At 59.0% G+C, this 17,731-nt stretch overlaps 1 protein-coding gene across 27 annotated transcripts in view; it reads left to right on the top strand.

The window, feature by feature from the left end:
- Positions 1 to 1,096: 1,096 nt before the first annotated feature.
- The window catches only part of CACNA1G (calcium voltage-gated channel subunit alpha1 G), a 62,437-nt gene continuing 45,802 nt past the window's right edge, over positions 1,097 to 17,731 (top strand). For all 27 annotated transcript variants that reach the window (XM_059148515.1, XM_059148527.1, XM_059148535.1 and 24 more), the window contains exons 1-8: positions 1,097 to 1,932; positions 9,020 to 9,132; positions 9,287 to 9,420; positions 9,800 to 9,897; positions 12,000 to 12,159; positions 12,676 to 12,976; positions 13,147 to 13,239; positions 15,382 to 16,165. In XM_059148515.1, the coding sequence (XP_059004498.1) occupies positions 1,692 to 1,932; positions 9,020 to 9,132; positions 9,287 to 9,420; positions 9,800 to 9,897; positions 12,000 to 12,159; positions 12,676 to 12,976; positions 13,147 to 13,239; positions 15,382 to 16,165 (1,924 nt within the window). In that variant the 5' untranslated portion in view covers positions 1,097 to 1,691. The remainder of the gene's footprint in view (positions 1,933 to 9,019; positions 9,133 to 9,286; positions 9,421 to 9,799; positions 9,898 to 11,999; positions 12,160 to 12,675; positions 12,977 to 13,146; positions 13,240 to 15,381; positions 16,166 to 17,731) is intronic.

Here is a 17,731-nt window from a genome sequence, read left to right on the forward strand (position 1 = left end):
CTGCAGGTCCCTTCGCGGGAGCCTCTCTCTGCTCCTCAGCTGCTCTGGGGGGCCCGGGTCCTGAGACCGGCATGACCTGTCTGAGGCCACGTGTTCAAGCGCGAAGCCGCAGCGAGAGAGCCAGAGCCTTCAAAGGATCTCTAGCGCCAGAGGGGATGAAGCTCAGGAGTGCCGACGTGAGGTCAGGGTCATTGGATCAGGGTTAGAAGGTCAGGGTCAAAGTCGCATTAGTGGACCTGGGAGAGGGGTCTACAAGGCCAAGAGGTTGCTGGAAACCACGCCCAGACCTTGCACGCCCCTGAATTCCCTTGGCTCCTCCCATTTCCGCAAGACCGCCCCCCAAATGCCAAAGCCCTACCCCTGGGATGTCCTGTTCCGTGCCTCCCCTTCTTCGGTCCAGCTCCCAGGTTCGACTCCAGGGTGGGCTATTTAATTAGGTGGAGACCCAGGATTTCGCTCTGGGGTCCTAGTCACACCCCACAGCCCGGCCGCCGGCCTCTCTTCTTCTCCAGGCCCGCCCAGGGCTGAGCCCCACCCTCCGGCTGTGGTCCAATTCAGGGGTCGTGGACAAAGAATACCCCGGGGTCGGTGGCGCTATCCCAGGACCCGGCGCGGATTACTCTGATTCCCCGGGGCTCCCTCCAGGGGAGTCCCAGAGACCCCAGCGGCCAATAGGAAAGTGGGTTCGGTCTGGGTAGCCGTCTAATTGGCTATGGCCTTCGGGAGCGGACCCAGAGGCAAGGGGAGGGGAGAGGGGCGGTCCTGGGCTTTGGGGTGGGAACCGGATTCCAGCTGTGGTTCTCTCCCCCGGCGCCCCCGCCCTCACTGCCACGGCGGCCCGCCAATGGGCGCGCGGCTCGGGGCCGGCGGCGCGCGGCGATTGGCTGCGAGGCTGGCTGGGGAGAGGCGGGGCCGAGGCTTGAAGTTGGAGTGAGGGATCCAGCTGTGGTGTGAGCTGGGCTCCTCGCCGCCGCTTTCGCTTGCTCGCTCCGCGTCTCGGCCGGAGGAGGAGGCAGTGGCGCCGGCGACAGCTACGGCAGCGGCAGCCACCGCGGCGGCTGCGGCGGCGGCATCTCCGCCTCCACCCCCGCCCGGGACGGCCCCCCACCGTCTCCCCGCCCCTCCCAGACCGTGAGCCCGCCGCGGGGCGGAGGAAGGAGCCGCCCCCCACCCCCTCCAAACCCACCCCAAAGAGATCCCTCCTCCCCTCCCCCAGCCGCCGCTGGCGCGGAGCCGGGACGATGCTGACCCCTTAGATCTTGCTCCAGCTGCGCCGCGGGAAGAGGGGGCGCCCCCCCATCTCCCCCGCTCTCCGACCCCCTTCTCTCTCCCCCTCTCCCGGCCGCTTCGCCGAAGGTAGCGCCGAATCGGGCGACCGGAGCCTGGGCGCGAAGCGAAGAAGCCGGAACAAAGTGAGGGGGAGCCGGCCGGCTGGCCCAGGGGGCCCCAGGAGCCCTGGGGAAGCGGGACTCGCGCCGGGCGGGGCTTCCCTGCGACCCGGCGCCCCGCGGGCAGCATGCCCCTGCGGGCAGGGGAAGCTGGGCTGAACTGGCCCTCCCGGGGGCTCAGCCTGCGCCCTAGAGCCCCCCAGATGCGCCCCCGCCGGGGCCCCCCGGTGGCGTGAGGACACCTCCTCTGAGGGGCGCCGCTCGCCCCTCTCAAGACCGCCTGGGGCCCCGGCTGGCCAGAGGATGGACGAGGAGGAAGATGGAGCGGGCACCGAGGAGTCAGGACAGCCCCGGAGCTTCATGCGGCTCAACGACCTGTCGGGGGCCGGGGGCCGGCCGGGGCCGGGGTCGGCGGAAAAGGACCCGGGCAGCGCGGACTCCGAGGCGGAGGGGCTGCCGTACCCGGCGCTGGCCCCGGTGGTTTTCTTCTACTTGAGCCAGGACAGCCGCCCGCGGAGCTGGTGTCTCCGCACGGTCTGTAATCCATATCCTCCAGGGCACGACGGCCGGGCTAGGGGGTCCGCAGGGGGGCGGGCCGCGCCGCCGGAGGGGACTGAAAGCCAGGTGAGTCGGAGAAGTGAGCTGGAAGGTGGGCAGAAGTGGGGGGGGGGGCTGCTAAGGGAGGGAGGGGGCTTCAGAGTGGGAGCGGAGACGCGAGCAGGTTTGGCTGATACCCCAGACGAGCCCCACCTCGGTACACACACCTCAGTCCTCCTTGGGGGGCTGGGATCCAGGCCAGGAAAAGAGAGGAGACGTGCCCCGCTGGTTTGTAGCTGGACGCTCTCCAGATGTGGGCAGGGGAGGGTCGTCATCCTCCAGATGTGGGAAGCTTCGGGAGTCTGGGAGCTCTACTCCGCCCGCCGCCCGTTAGCGAGCTGGGTTGGGTTTCCGAGTTTGGGGGGTGGGGTAGGGAGGAAGCTGCGGGGACGGGGGAGGGGGGACTGCGATCTTCTGGGTTTCCCTCCGGCCCCTGCTCCAAAGTTTGAGGTGGATTCTAGGGTCTGTTCCCCGCCCCCAACCTGGTCCTCGAGGCCGGGGTTTCTACTGACCCAGAGGGAAATGTTGGGGGGCGGGGACCAGGTCCTAACTCCCCCACCCCCACCCGCGGGTTGGAGGCACAACAAGGAGATTCCGGCGGCGGCTGATGTCAGGGGCGCAGAATGAGAACAAGATGTGGTGGTGAAGGGGAAGCTGTCTGCCCCCAGGGCTGGAGTTGAGACCCTTTCAGCTGGAGCCCATTGCCCGGAGTTCCTCCCTTCTCCCCAATTCTTCATTCAGCGCGGGGTGCTTTGTGTTGGGGTTAGGGAGTTTTGTGCTAGATTTTTTTTCTTGTGGAGGGAAAGACTTTGTCGAGAGCTTCGACCAGCGGGGGATGGGATTAAGCCTGTCCAAGTTACCCTGTCACAAATAGAGTGCTCCCGCCTGATGGCGGGGCAGGTATGTGAGACCGCAGCCTTGGAGAAAGTATTGGGGGAACAGTGAGGCTGGAAGCTGGTTGGCTAAGGAAGACTCGGGTCCAGCACCCCAGGGTCTACTCCTTGGCTGGGTTTGTGGAATGTAAGCCCCACATTCTGGGGAGGTAGATTTGGCACTGCCCCCTATCCTCCATCTGATCTGGAGTGATAGGGGAGACCCCAGCCCCCTGAGCCCCCTGGCTTCTCCCCCAGCCCCTAGCACAAAGCTCCAGCTTGACTGATGCAGGTTTCCCAGGCTCCGGGGTGGGTCCCGTCACTGCCGGAAGGAAAGGGGGGGTGCGCTGCCATCCCCGGTCTTGAAAGCTTCTCCCAACTCCTTCCTCCCAGCTCAGAGGCTCTTTTGGACCCGGGTGGGAGAACTCAGGTTTCCCTTAGGCTTTACAAAGCCTAAGAGCCCAACCGGGACTCTGCTTTGGGGGAAGTGGGGGGAGCTCGGTGCCGCCCTCACTCTCTGCAGCTCTGCTGCCTCTAGTGCGCAAAGCAGGGATGTGAGCTTGTGTCCCCCCCAACCCCCACCGTCTACACCCCGCAGGTTTTTAGGAAGCTCCCCTCTTTACACCCTAACTCCATCCCTTATCCCTTCTTCCTTTCTCTCTGAACTGCAGAGAGAGAGGTAGGGGGTCTCAGAGAGGTCTGATTCCTCCCCCCGTCCGCACCCCTACCCCCTAGGCCCCTTTCTCCATGTAGAGATGGACATGGGGAGCAAATATATCTGAGAAGACGGGTTCTGGTTATCTCTCCTCTCTACCCCTAACCACGTACCCTCTTCATGAATGGTAGAAAGCCCATCCCCCTCCCCTCTTCCTCAGGAGTCCAGGGAATGTAGAGAGATCTCTCCTTTCCCTCCCCCTCTAAAACAACCATATCTCTCTGCCAGCATCTTCCCACCTGCCCTAGCTCTAGGGGCTAGTGAATGGTCTGGGGCCAGATTCCTTCCTTGAGGGGCTCTGAGAGGGAGCAAGTGGAGAAGGCTGGAATGAGGAAAGAGAGGTGGGACCCCAGTGCTCTTCTTGGGGGTGGAGGAGCAGGCTCTCGTCTGGGGTAGTGGGAGTCTGGGATGTGGGCCGGCGGCGTCACTAGGCCTAGACAAGTCACTAAGCCTGGGTTGGCTGAGGATGGGTTGAGAACAATTTTTTTGGCCAAGGGGGTGTCTGTGCTGGGTCCCACCAATCCTATCACACCTGAGTGTCAAGGTGAACCTGTATTGTCATCACCGGAGGGGCTCTGAGCTGTCTCTTGGACTTCAGTCTTTCCCTTTCTCTCTTTTTGGTACCAGTGAAGCTTCCCTTGGTTCCATGAGATTCTCTGTACCTCTGAGTCTGAGGGACATAGGGACACTTCCCTCACTAACTGAAGCTAGTCAGACTTTTGTTGCCATTTTTTCTCAGCCCCTCCTCCTGTAGCCGCTAACACACCAGGTTTCCTAGAGAGGAGATCTAGACCCAGGTAGGAAGTAGTTTGCATGGGTGTGAGTGTGTGTGGGATGGGTTGGGCAGCAAAAGGAAGAGAGGCTCAGAAGTGCCTGTGCTGCTACTGTGAAGACCAGGGGCCCTACTGATGGGAGTGCCAGGGGCTGTGCCAGGGGCACTCCCATCAGTAGGGCCCCCCTCCTCCCAGTTATAGGGGAGCGAGTTGGAATTTCCAGTATGTGTTTCTTGAAGTGTGAGGGAGTGCATCGCCCCTCCCGGAAAGGAGATCCTGAGCATTCCCTCTCCGGCTGTTGTGTCACATCTGGAAGTTTGTGTAGGAGTTTCTCCAAGCTCAGAGCCCAGCACAGCTTTTTCTCATTTGGAAATCACAGGCTGGCATTTGGGATGCCGAGAGGGGGAGTGAGAGGGGGGCCAGAGGGGGAGAAGGGAGCCTGCCAGGAGTAGGGGGAGGAGAAGGGGGAGGCCCGAAAGGCAGGAGCCCTAATGGCTTCCAGAAGTGAGGGTGAGTGTATGACTGCGTCACTGTGTGTGCGTCTGCAGGGGAGGGGGCACCAGGAATTTCTGGAGTTTTCCATGCCACTGTCCCAGTGCCCCAAGTTTGCCTGTTTCCCTTACCTAGGGAGAAATCTCCATTTTGGTCCTCAGAGGAAATGGGAGGGGGTGTTCTTCCTGTGCCCTCACCAATTCCCTCCTCTCATTTTAAAACCCAAGACTCTCCAGAGGGGGTTCTGAGGAAGAGGGCTAGGGAACTGAACGGGACTGGGGGAGCAGAGCACCCTGGAGCACTCCTGCCCCAGGCCCACCTTACCTTCCTACTGGGTTACACACCCACTCGACTCCACGGAACCGTTGGGGGACTCCCCATCACCCACAGTGCCAGCTGGAGCCATTCCTGGGATTACCCCTACCACTCACCCCCCCCACCTCGCTCCCGCTGCAGCCCTCACCCCACCCTGCCTGCCTCAGCCAGGGTGGCGACAGACACAGCTGCTCACACGTGTGTGTGTGTGTGTGTGTGTGTGTGTGTACATGCTCACACACATACACACACACACAGAGAGTCACGGACGTTTGAATCAGATTTCTGGCCTATTTCCCCTTCCAAAGATTCCAACAGGCCGGCTCTCTTGTGTCTCTGGGTCTCACGTCTCTGTCTCTGGGTGGGGCCGGCTGCCTTTCTTCGGGCTTCAGTTTTCAGTTCAGCTGGAAACCTCTCTCCCCACACGCCCACAGGCTGGAGCGGAGGAGACCACTGGGAAACAGGCTGTGGGAGTGGGGGCTTGGCTGGGGGAATCCCCCTTTCCGCCTCCCCAGTGCTGGCCACACTGCTGAGCCCCTATAGTCCACACCACCCCCCAGGAATGCAGAATCCCTCCCCATAGATGGCAGCCGCTCTGTGGCTCTGTGGGGCGGGTGAGACAAGGATCCCACCTTCCCAACTCATACTAGGAGGCCAGGATTCCTGGGTCTAGGCCCATTTCCTCCTCAGTGCTCCTCTGTCTCAGATCTCCAGGCTCCAGTTTGGGGAGCGGGGCAGCCGGAGGGCCTGCTTCTCTTCTTAGTCACGCCAGGGCCCCCGTGCCCCTGAAGGTGCCCCGGTCCTCCTCCCTCCTGTCCCCACCTCCCTCTCCCTTACAGCTGCCAGGCTAGGCAAGGGCTCTAGATAAAGCCCCACAGAGAGGACTGAGTTGTACAGATAACATGCTCTAGTTCTCCTGGAGGGAGAAGAGGAGGAGGGATGGAAGTGGGTTTCCTCACCCTGCCATTTCCTTTTTCTCTGCTTTTGATGGTGGGCTGTGGGGATAAGAAAGAGCCTCCCCTCTCCTACCCACCTCCCCCTTTGGGATCCACTCCAGCCCGGACAGTTGCCATAGCAACAGTAGACACGTGACTGCACAGGTCTCTCATAGTCACTATGGCAACCAGTGTCTCCCGTTCCCTTGGTTGCCATGGGGATTTGTCACATGGTTTCCCCCCAACCTGATAACCTGTGGGTCTCCTACTTTCTCTTCCCTGCGTGAGGACAAGACAGCAGTCTGGTGAAGGGGAGTTCATGTGTGAGGGGGTCCCTTTAATTGCCATAGCAACAAATCCACACCACCTGGTGACACATCCTCCTGTTGTTATGGCAACAAGGGAACATCACACGGTGACATAAGGCCATGTTCCCAAGGAAACGAGCCTTACCCTGAGAAGGGTGAAAGACCCCCATCCTCATTAATTATTTCTCAGTTCAGATTGTCCCCCAGGTCCCTGTGCCTTAGTATCTTCCTTGTCCATTAACGGTTACCTTTAGGGATGGGGAAAGGTAGAGAGCAAACAAGATGAACCTGAGATGTGCTAAATTCCCAAGGGGACCCCTGACAAGGGGTTTCCATGGTCCAGAGCTGGAGATGGGGTTATTTGGAGGCAGAATCTAGCTATAAGAGGCCCCAGAAGGTGGGGACAGAAGGAGTCCCAGCCCCTTTGTGATGTCCCTTCCACCCCCACCCCCATTGTTATCAGTGTATCCCTGTTGAGGCAAACAAGACAGGAAAACATGACAGGAGATCCAGTGGCTTCTAAGCAGGGAGACTGAACGATTGATTGATCATTCGTTTGTTCGTTCGTTCGTTTCCTCCACGTATCGTCTGTCACATGCCGGGAGCTACTGTCCCCTTCGTAGGGGATATGAACGTGTATCTGAGTGTCCCTGCTTCAGCAAGGGGGATGAGACTAGTGCACAGACGGCCTGGGGCGTGGCAGCATCCCTGCCGTTCAAGGGGTCCAAATAGGTGTTCCAGGAGCCCCTCTTCCCAAGAGAACTGCCCACAGCCCCCCCCTTGTAGAGATAACTGCTCATGTGGGTCCCTTCCCTGCAGAGAAGAGGGGGCTAGCTTGGGGAATGCAGACCTGTTCTTGAAGGTAATTGTCCCTCCCTTTCCAGAGAATCACCCCAAGACAGCTCCCTCCCCATCCTCCTTTTTCCAGGGTGACCCCTGGCTGACACCCCTTCTGGGGAGACGTCCATTCGGCTCAGGTTCCACTCTAGAAAACAGCTCCAAGGAAACAGAACATTCTCTTGATTTCCCCCTTCCATCTACCTACCCCCCAAACCTAGAACTGTTTTTTGGGTTTTGTTTTGTTTTGTTTTGTTTTGTTTACTCTTATTCTGGGAAACTTCTACTTGGGAAACTGCAGTGCCTTGCCTGTTTGGGTGCCTGTCGGTGGCAAGGATTGTGAGGGCAAAGAGCCTAAGTGGCAGAGAGGCCTAGGAGGGGATTGCGGGTGTCCTGAGCTGCCGCGGGGTGGGGTGGCCTGAGGTTCAGGACAGAGATGGGGGGTGGCTGGGACCAGCTGGGAGCAAATTCCTGGGGTCCCCAGACAGGGACTTTACACTCCAGAAGTGAGGTTCTGACAGGAAGATTCCCCGGCCCTAGGTCCTCTGTGCCGCAGTGTGGCTTGGTGGGCCGTGCGGTGGGCCGCCACGACACCCTCCACCCCCTCCCTGAGGCCCCTCCTTTGCTCCGTCTCCACTCTCTGCTCCCTTCTATCTTCTCTGTTCTCCCCACCCCGTATTTCCTTTGAGAAAAAGAGGATGCTGGATCACTTCCAGCAAGGGTCCCACGTCCAGACCCTTCTAAGGTCCAGAACCCACTTCGGACGTTCTCCCGTTGATGGGCTGGACGTTAGGCCCTTACTAAAATCCACCCCGTGGAAAGACTCGCAGTCCGTGTGTGCAGAGTACTGCCTGCTCTGGCTCTGCGTGGCGTGGGGACTCCCATCCAGCCCGGGGCCTGGTATGCGGTGGGTCTTCATTGTGTCAACGCAGGAGTGTGTTTGGAGGCCACCTGAGGGCTCCAGGAGGCCAGGGGCAGGGTGGGCACTTGGAGAGGGCGTGACAGGCTCCAGTGCTGTGGTGGAGAACAGCTACAGCTGTGGACCCTCTTGCTGTGGACCCTCTTGCATGCCCCTGCCCATCTGACCGGTGCCTGCACGTTCCCGCCAGCCCCTCCCCTGCACACCGGAGCCACTGTGGCAGCCGCTGTCCCAGATCGGAAGCTCGGACGCCTCGGTCCCATTGCGGCTTCTCCCCGTGACCTTCAGCGTAGGACTCGGGCTCTCCCGGGCCTCCGTGCACTTGGGTTCCGGGGAATCACGTGATCCACCCCGGATACTTCTCGGGGCTGTTGTGAGCATCAGATGTGGCGTGGCGCGAAAGCGCTTGGTAAACTGTAAGGCAGGCATAATCCGACTTTAGGTTTGTGTCACACATTCACTGCATTCTCTCATTTGCTTCTCACATCTTCCCCGGGAGGTAGGACAGAAGAGGATTCAGATTCAGTAGCACACTCTTGGTGTCTGGCATTTCCACAGGCACGATCGATTTTATCCCCCAAATGGCTTGTGCAAATAGTCAGGGTATTTGTGGCTTTTCCTACTTTACAGCCAAGGAAGCTGGGTGCGGAGAGGTGATGTTCAAGGTGGGCCTGGGCCTGGGCCTGGGCTTGGGCCTGGGCTTGGTCAGACACGTGGGCCCCATCTTAGATGGCGGAGGGCGGCGGGGGGTAGTGGGGGGCTTGGGGGGAAGATGAGAAACAGGAGGTGCCGGGGTGGGCTGGGGTGGGGGGGCGTAGGTGCGGCTGCAACCCCTGCCAGCTGTTTCCTTGACCAACCCCCCCGGATACCTGGTTTGAGCGTATCAGCATGTTGGTCATCCTTCTCAACTGTGTGACCCTGGGCATGTTCCGGCCATGTGAGGACATCGCCTGTGATTCCCAGCGCTGCCGGATCCTCCAGGTGAGTTGGGGAGCATTGGGGGAGGGGCATCCTCAGCTGAATAACTGCTAAAATGTCTCTGGGAGGGGCCCTGACCCCACTGGTGGGGGAGGGAGTGGGGGGGGTTGTTTCCCCCCCACCCCCCAGTTTCAAATGCCTCTCATCCCCACACCAGGCCTTTGACGACTTCATCTTTGCCTTCTTCGCCGTGGAGATGGTGGTGAAGATGGTGGCCTTGGGTATCTTCGGGAAAAAGTGTTACCTGGGAGACACTTGGAACCGGCTTGACTTCTTCATCGTCATTGCAGGGTGAGGGCCTGGGCTGGAGGTGGGAGAGCTCCCTGCCCCAGGAACAGGGTCCTAGGCCCCAGTACTGCCCCCCCTGCCCCGCCCACTTCCAGCTGTGCTTTCTCCTGGCTGTCCCCTCAGGGTCCGAGGTGGTCTTGCCTGTAAAGCTCAAGCCCTTGCTTCCACGTCCTCCTCTGTTTATTTTTCCATGGGGATCTGTCCTTGGCTTGGGGGTGGCCTTGCCCCCAGACAGAGAGCTGGCTCTTCGGGGTCCCTTGGTGGAGGAGAGGGAGGAGTCAGAGGTTTGCTGCCGCACCGCAGCGAGATTCCTCACTGACCTCTTTTGACCCCCATGGCGGCCTCAGACTCAAAGGGCCTCCCTTTGGGCCCCTCCCTGCAGGATGCTGGAGTATTCGCTGGACCTGCAGAATGTCAGCTTCTCAGCTGTCAGGACAGTCCGCGTGCTGCGACCGCTCAGGGCCATTAACCGGGTGCCCAGTGAGTGACCCCTTGGCCCTCAGCCCCTGGATGGAGAGCCCCCAGAGGAAATCTGGAAACCCCAGATCCCACCCCTACTTCCTGACCACTCACTGGCCTCATCAGGGCCTGGCAGTCCGAGGCAGATCTCATCAGACAAGGGCTCAGTGGGGAGCTGGGGCCACTGGAGCCAACAGAGTCCCCAAACCGGCCTGTGGCCCTGTGAGAGTTACCTGAAAACACCGTCCCCCTGATTTTAGCCTGATTTGGGGGGTCAGAATCTCAGACATGTCTCAAATGACTCCTTCCCTTCAGCTAGAGCACAGCTCCCTCCAGGGGAACAGGGGTGAGTGGGAAGGGGGAGGAGAGGTGGGTAGGCCAGGAGGGGTGGATACAGCATGTAATGGCGTTTTCTAGCTAGAACAGCCTTTCACGCACTCGGGCTCCCACGAGTGAGACCATACTAGCCACACTGAGCATGACTTCTCTCCAGACAAGGCCACTACATGTCTCACCCTCCGCCTGTGTCCCATTCCTCCTTCCCACCCCCTTCCAACCCACTGCCGCAACTGACTGCGGGACCATTATCTAAATTAAACCGCATTGGTTTCCTGAGCCAGCCAAGCTTTGGCAGCTCTAGCTCCCCCTATATCCTGGCTCCCCCCACCCTTGCTCAGGCCCCCTTTGCAAGTCCCCAACCTACACAGGCTGCAAATGGTCTCCACCTTGGTCCCGGGAGTCGGGGGTGGGGGATAGGAGCATGTTTCTGGGGCTCTGTGCCCCATGTAGCGGCAGCCGCCTGTGCTGTGTGTGTGTTTGTGTGTGTGTGTGTGCATGTGTGTGTGTATATGAGATGCGGCTGCCTTTGGGTAGGCAGTGCTGCTCCGTGCCCTCTGGGCTTCAGGACGTTAGTGTTAACAGGAGCCCCAGACAAGGGGCCCGACCGCTTTCACCGCCCCTCCCACCCCAGGTGATGGCTGGCAGATTTATAGGCCTCTGTCTAACCATCGGTGTAATTCCCTTAATGCAAACCCTGAGGAATTGATCTCAGCTGGAGCCTAGAGGAGCTGAAGGAGGATGAGGCTGGAGGAGGGGGTGAGGGACTGAGTGAGAAGGCTGGGCTTGAAAGGCCAGGCAGGATGGCTGCAGGCACCAGGAGGGTTAATCAGCTGCTGCCTAGAAGTTTCTTCCTCTGGAGGGGCAGGGGGCCATGAGTGGCACTTGGGAGGTCAAAACCAGCCATTAGAGATCTCTGTGCATAACAAGGGTTTGGTGGCCTGAGGGTGGTTCAGAGCAGGTGGAGTATGGAATGGTATGGAATCCTGGACCTGGAGTGAGGAGCCAGGGCAGTATCTCCCAACAAGTCTGGAGGGGGAGGGGCTCTGGTTGCCTGCTAATTGATGGTCGCTGGAGAAGATGGCCTTGTGTCTCCTCACCTCCGATGTGGGGCTCTGTATCAACAGAGAATGGACCCAGCAGGGGGCTCAGAACCATAGCGAAGCTCAGGGGGTCTGGACCCTTGCTGAGGGTCTGGCTTTCGAAGTGAGGTTGCTTCCTTGCGAACCTTCCTCCTGGAGTTCTCTGCCTCAGTTTCCCCAAAGACTGCAGTGGTGATAACTGATGACTTAGGAAGGTCAGATGACTGTGTCAGGTGAGAGGCAAGTGTGTGTGTGTGTGTGTCTGAGTGTGTGTGTCTGTGTGTGTGTGTACATTGTGCGGTGGGATCTAGAAGCAGAATGCCGGGCAGTTCTGTGATACTGGACAAGTCCTATCAGTTCTCTGAGCCTCCTTGATCCTCCTTTGTGAACTGAGATGGTGTGGGATGTTAGCAGGGGTGTGGTGCAGGAGAGAGGAGCTTTGGAACCCTCGAGCACTCTGGCTCATCCTTGGTGGTCTTATGTGCTGATTCATATGGATGGGGTAAGAGGGTCGGTGGGCAGGGGCTTGGGGCTGCCAGGCCTGCCTGTGGAGTTAGAGGTGTCCGTTGGTCTCCCCTCCAGCTTGAACTGGGTGTCTCTGCCCAGGAAACCCCAATGGGCCCCCTCTGGGTGTGCTGCCAGGCCCATGGCAGCTGGCCTAGCCCGGCCAGCCTGGCACCCCCAGCGTGGCTTCTGCCCCCACAGGCATGCGCATCCTTGTCACGCTGCTGCTGGACACGCTGCCCATGCTGGGCAATGTCCTTCTGCTCTGCTTCTTCGTCTTCTTCATCTTCGGCATCGTTGGCGTCCAGCTATGGGCAGGGCTGCTTCGTAACCGTTGCTTCCTGCCGGAGAATTTCAGCCTGTGAGTGTTGCCCGGGTTGGGGAGGTGGGTGGGGACCTACGGTTGCAGGGCTGGGACCCACCCCTGTCCCCACTGCCGTTGACATCGCTGTCTGCACATCGGTGACACATCTGGTTCTCAAACTTGGCTACACATTGAAGTCATCTGGGGAATTAGAAAAAAAAATTCCTGAGGCATGGGTCCCCTACAGGCTCCGATTTCATTGGCCTGGGGTTCAGCACGGCCACGGCCATCCTTACAAGCTCCTCCATGAGCCTGGTGGGCAGCCATGTTAGAGTACTGTCACCCTAGGGCATAAACTTCCCCCATCCCGACTCTAGAATTTCACCCTCAGTCTGCACACTCCCAGTGCCCTCCAACCCACACCCAGAAATCCCTGCCCCCCGGCTGCTGCACGCCCAGCTCTCGTTCCTGCCCAGCTCACTCGGCAGGTCTCACTACATCCACGCAGCTCATCCTTCCTGGGGCGTCTCCCTGGAGACCCCTCTTCTCAGCTCCTCCCTGTCCCCCCTGCAGCCCCCTGAGTGTGGACCTGGAACGCTATTACCAGACGGAGAACGAGGACGAGAACCCCTTCATCTGCTCTCAGCCGCGGGAGAATGGCATGCGCTCGTGCAGGAGTGTGCCCACGCTGCGCGGGGAGGGCGGCGGCGGCCCCCCCTGTGGCCTGGACTACGAGGCCTACAACAGCTCCAGCAATACCACCTGTGTGAACTGGAACCAGTACTACACCAACTGCTCCGCCGGGGAGCACAACCCCTTCAAGGGCGCCATCAACTTCGACAACATTGGCTACGCCTGGATTGCCATCTTCCAGGTGGGACTGCCCGGGCACCGAGACGTTCCCTGGAACACAAGCACCAGGACACAGTCCTGCCTTGGAGCGGGCGGTCCTCAGGGCTGGGAGGGGGCTGGGGCCTCCGAGGAGATCGCAGGAGGATTTAACCACCCCCACCAAGTCAGCCTCTCCCTCTGCGCCCTCCCCAGGTCATCACGCTGGAGGGCTGGGTCGACATCATGTACTTTGTCATGGATGCTCATTCGTTCTACAATTTCATCTACTTCATCCTCCTCATCATCGTGAGTGATTCCTTGGGCCCCTGTGGGAAGAGGGGTCCTGGGGAAACCGGTGGGAGGTGTCCAGAGAGGGGAAGGCTAGCTCGGTCTCAGGACTGGTCCCTCAGAGACTCAGGTAGAGAGGGCGCTTGTCGTGAGGAGTCAGGAGTAAATCCACGGTCAAGGCTTGGTTCTATCACTTAATACCTTGGGCAAGTCTTTCCCCATGAGCCCCCCAGCCCCACCCTAGGCCTCTGCTTCCTTATCAGTAAAATGGGTGATTCTCAACCCAGAGTGTATTGGGAAATAGCAAAGCGTGGTCACGAGGTAAAGGGGAGCACTACTAGCATTTGGCTGGGGGGCTGGGGAGAGACGGTAAGCGTCTTGACACGACTGTCCTGCAAACAGAATCGTACCATCCAGACTCCCTGGCATTCAGTGTTGAGAAACACTACACGACCTCTTGTTCTTTCCATATCAGAAGCTCAAAGGCTTCACAAGGGCAGAAGACAGAGTCAAGGGTCCCCGTGTTTGATGCTTGTCATCCCTACCATTCTCAGTTCATAACTGAGCTGCTACTACTGGTAGTTAGTATTTTTTGAGCACTTAGGATGCGCCACTCCTACTCTCAACACTTTGTATGTGCTGGTGCCTTTAGTCCTCACCACGATCCCATTATCATCTCCATTTTGCAGAGGGGAAACCCACGTTTCCTCGTTTGTCTGACCCCATCATGGGTTCCACGTGTGCAGTGGATGGATCTGGTCGGGAAGGGGAGGTGGGGCAAGCGGGGGGTGGGCGTTGGGGGGGGGGCATCTTCTAAAGGAGAACTCTGAGCTTCAGAAGCCCAAGAATTCAACCCCAGACTACAGGCTCCAAGCCCAGCCCTTCTTCAGGTCACCAGGAGGACAGAGTGACAGGTCACCAAGTGACAGAGCCAGAGCAAGGGACAGATACTGAAAGGAGAGATTAAGACAGAGATTAAGATCTACTCGGGACCTAGGGCAAACTCTGGAGAGAGATGGAGACCTACTAAGACGGCTCTGGGAGAGGCAGAGCGTGGGTCCTAGGAAAAAACCATCATTTAGGCCATGCCCTCCTGCCCTTGCATGTGGACGAGAGGCCAGGTTTGGTTCCTGTTCCCATCCCCCACCATCACGGTGGGGGGCATCGAGGCCAGCATCTCTAGGAAGTGTGGTCTTTTCAGTATGCTTCCTTCTGTGAGCCTGGAGGAGGGGAAGGATGCAGACAGGGTGGTAAGGGGCCTAGTTTCCACCCACACACCCCGTGAAAAATCTTCCAAACAGCTCTCTGGAATCATATTAGTGAAGCTAATTATCATAATTACTAGGACACAATCTAGAAAAAAAAAATCTGCTCTGTCACCATAAATATTCATTTCCTTCACTCTGGATTATTGTCCCAGCAATGGCTATCCTGGAGTCCTGGAGAAACTGAGGCATGGGGACAGGGACAAGGGAGTGTGGGCAAGTCAGGGGTGGCAGCTTGGCTAGTCTGCAGGGATCAGGGCTCAGCGCATTACCTGGCTGGGGGAGGGGAGAGGCACAGGGAAAGAAGATACAGGCACGGCGAACGGTCAGGAGGGTAGTGAGGCCCTATGGTTGAGGGTCCCACCCAAAGGCATGCAGCTAGATGTGGGATTCGAGGCAGGAGTCTTGGGAATAGTGTTTCTGCCAAGACCTCAAAGGCCCAATCCAACATGAGAACCCCATGTCCCCAAGATTTCATTCATCTCTACAGCCTTCTCTGCTTCTAATGGGAACTGGGGAGGGGTGCTCAGAATCTCCACGGCTGGCTGTGGTTGGGGGCAGGGAATTTGGGAGAAATCTTTGTGGGATACCATTATGATCAATAACCGTGCCTTGGAATTCCATGGAGCTTGGTTCATGTCTCAGCTTCGCTGTGCGCTCGCTGAATGATTTTGGGCAAATGCCTTGACCTCTCTGAGCCTGTTTCCTCACCCGTCAGACGGAGGTTATAAAAGTGCCACCTCTCGAAACTGTCACGAGAATAAAGAGAATGAGATCATGCTGGGACAGTAACGGAGCCCAGCGCCTGGCGGGTAGGAGTGCTTGGGATGTGGCGACTGGCCTGGCAGTGCCCTTTTCTTCAGGACATCTCCTCTTCCTGTCCCCACCCCAACAGGTGGGCTCCTTCTTCATGATCAACCTGTGCCTGGTGGTGATCGCCACGCAGTTCTCAGAGACCAAGCAGCGGGAAAGCCAGCTGATGCGGGAGCAGCGCGTGCGGTTTCTGTCCAATGCCAGCACCCTGGCCAGCTTCTCCGAGCCAGGCAGCTGCTACGAGGAGCTGCTCAAGTACTTGGTATACATCCTCCGGAAAGCGGCGCGCAGGCTGGCCCAGGTCTCCCGGGCAGTGGGCGTGCGGGCTGGGCTGCTGAGCGGCCCAGTGCCCCACAGCAGCCAGGAGCCCCAGCCCAGCGGGAGCTGCTCTCGCTCTCACCGCCGTCCATCCGTCCACCACCTGGTGCACCATCACCACCATCACCATCACCACTACCACCTGGGCAATGGGACGCTGCGGGCCCCGCGGGCCAGCCCTGAGATTCAGGACCGGGATGCCAGTGGGTCCCGCCGGCTCATGCTGCCTCCGCCCTCAACGCCTGCCCTATCCGGGAGCCCTCCGGGGGGCGCAGAATCTGTGCACAGCTTCTACCATGCCGACTGCCACCTAGAGCCAGTCCGCTGCCAGGCACCCCCTCCCAGGTCACCATCTGAGGCGTCAGGCAGGACTGTGGGCAGCGGGAAGGTGTACCCCACGGTGCACACCAGCCCTCCCCCAGAGACACTGAAGGAAAGAGCGCTGGTGGAGGTGGCCCCCACCTCTGGAACGGCCACGCTCACCAGCCTCAACATCCCAGCCGGGCCCTACAGCTCCATGCATAAGCTGCTGGAGACACAGAGCACAGGTGAGGACTCCAGGGTAGGGGTGGGGGCATGCTGGGGCCCTGGCTTGGGGCTGGGTGGTGTCCCAGAGAGGCCTGGAGACCTGGCATTGGGAGATCCGGCCCCCGATTTTCATTCTGCCACTCAAGGCCTTGGGACCTTTAATCAGTCCTGTCGCTTCTTTGAGGCCTGAGTTTCTCATCCCTTCAAATGGGAATCTGAATTCTTTTTTTTTTTTTTAATTTATTTATTTATTTATTTGACAGAGAGAAGGATCACAAGTAGGCAGAGAAGCAGGCAGAGAGAGAGAGGGGTATCAGGCTCCCTGCTGAGCAAGGAGCCTGATGCAGGGCTCGATCCCAGGACTCTGGGATCATGACCTGAGCCGAAGGCAGAGGCTTAACCCACTGAGCCACCCAGGCGCCCCGGGAATCTGAATTCTTGCATTGTCATGAGAAGAAGAATGATTGTGGGATGAGCACTGGCTAGGCGCCCTCCTCTACACTGTTTGTAAGAAGACCCAACACTTGTTGGCCAACTGATCTGTGCTTGCCACATGCTTTGCAGGCAGAAGCCCATTGGAGCCTCTCAACAGTTTAGATGATAAGCTTTAGGTGATAAGCCCATTGTGCCGATGAGAAAAAGGAGGCCCGGAGAGGTGGCTTGACTCACCTGCCCAAGGTTATGCAATTGGTGAGGGATGAACTCAGGGCTGTGTGTCTCCGAGGCCCCAAGGGGAGATGGTGTGTGACCGTGGACTGCCTTGCGCCCCATGCTGAGGGGACTCTTGTAAACACCAGTCTCGTGGTGTTTACAAGACCAGGGGCCTAGAGCAGCAAGTCCTCCAGGGGCTGCTAGCCTGGTGAGAGGGACACCCGGTGTCATAGGGGAAGTGAGACACTCACCACCTCTGGGCGTTCCCCCACCCCGTCAGACAGGGGTGGTGAACCCTCCCCCGAAAACAGACTCTCTGTTGCTGAAGCCCAGGGTTTCGGGAAGGATGTGGCACGTGGGAGCAGTGGGGTACGTGTGGGATGTCATGCAGAAATGTGGACCGGGACAGGAAGGAGCCGTCCCAGAACGCCATGGGCAGGCCTTCCGAGCCAGTTTTCCTGCCGCCCTGCCGGGAGATGGAAGCCAGTCCTACGCACGCGTGTTTCGGTCCCCTCCTGTGTAGAAGGCAGGCCTGGGGCCGTGGTCATTGCCGGGGATCCCTCCCGCCTGCAGTGAGAAGGGGACATGTTGTTGGATATTTCTTGGGGGCGGGGCCCTGGGTGAGCCCTCTGCGCCTTGGTGGACCTACTTTCCTGGGGCATTTGCTGAGCTTCCTTCCAGTGCTTCGGTTCTCTGATCCAAGCTGGATTTCAGTGGACACCGATGTCTTGGAACAGGTCACTGCGTGCATGAGTGTGTGCCGTCTAGTGTGTGTGGATGTGTGTACAAAGGGGTCCAGTGTGTGTAGGGGTGCTTGTGCACGGGCGTGTTTAGCGTTCATGTATGTAAGTGCACACGTGTATCTGGTGTGTGACATTCGTGTGTATACATGCCAGGGTGCTGCTGTGGTCCGTGTGCATGCCCAGGTACACACA

The sequence above is a fragment of the Mustela lutreola genome, chromosome 15 (genome assembly GCF_030435805.1).
Source record: "Mustela lutreola isolate mMusLut2 chromosome 15, mMusLut2.pri, whole genome shotgun sequence".
NCBI classification, from domain to species: domain Eukaryota; kingdom Metazoa; phylum Chordata; class Mammalia; order Carnivora; family Mustelidae; genus Mustela; species Mustela lutreola.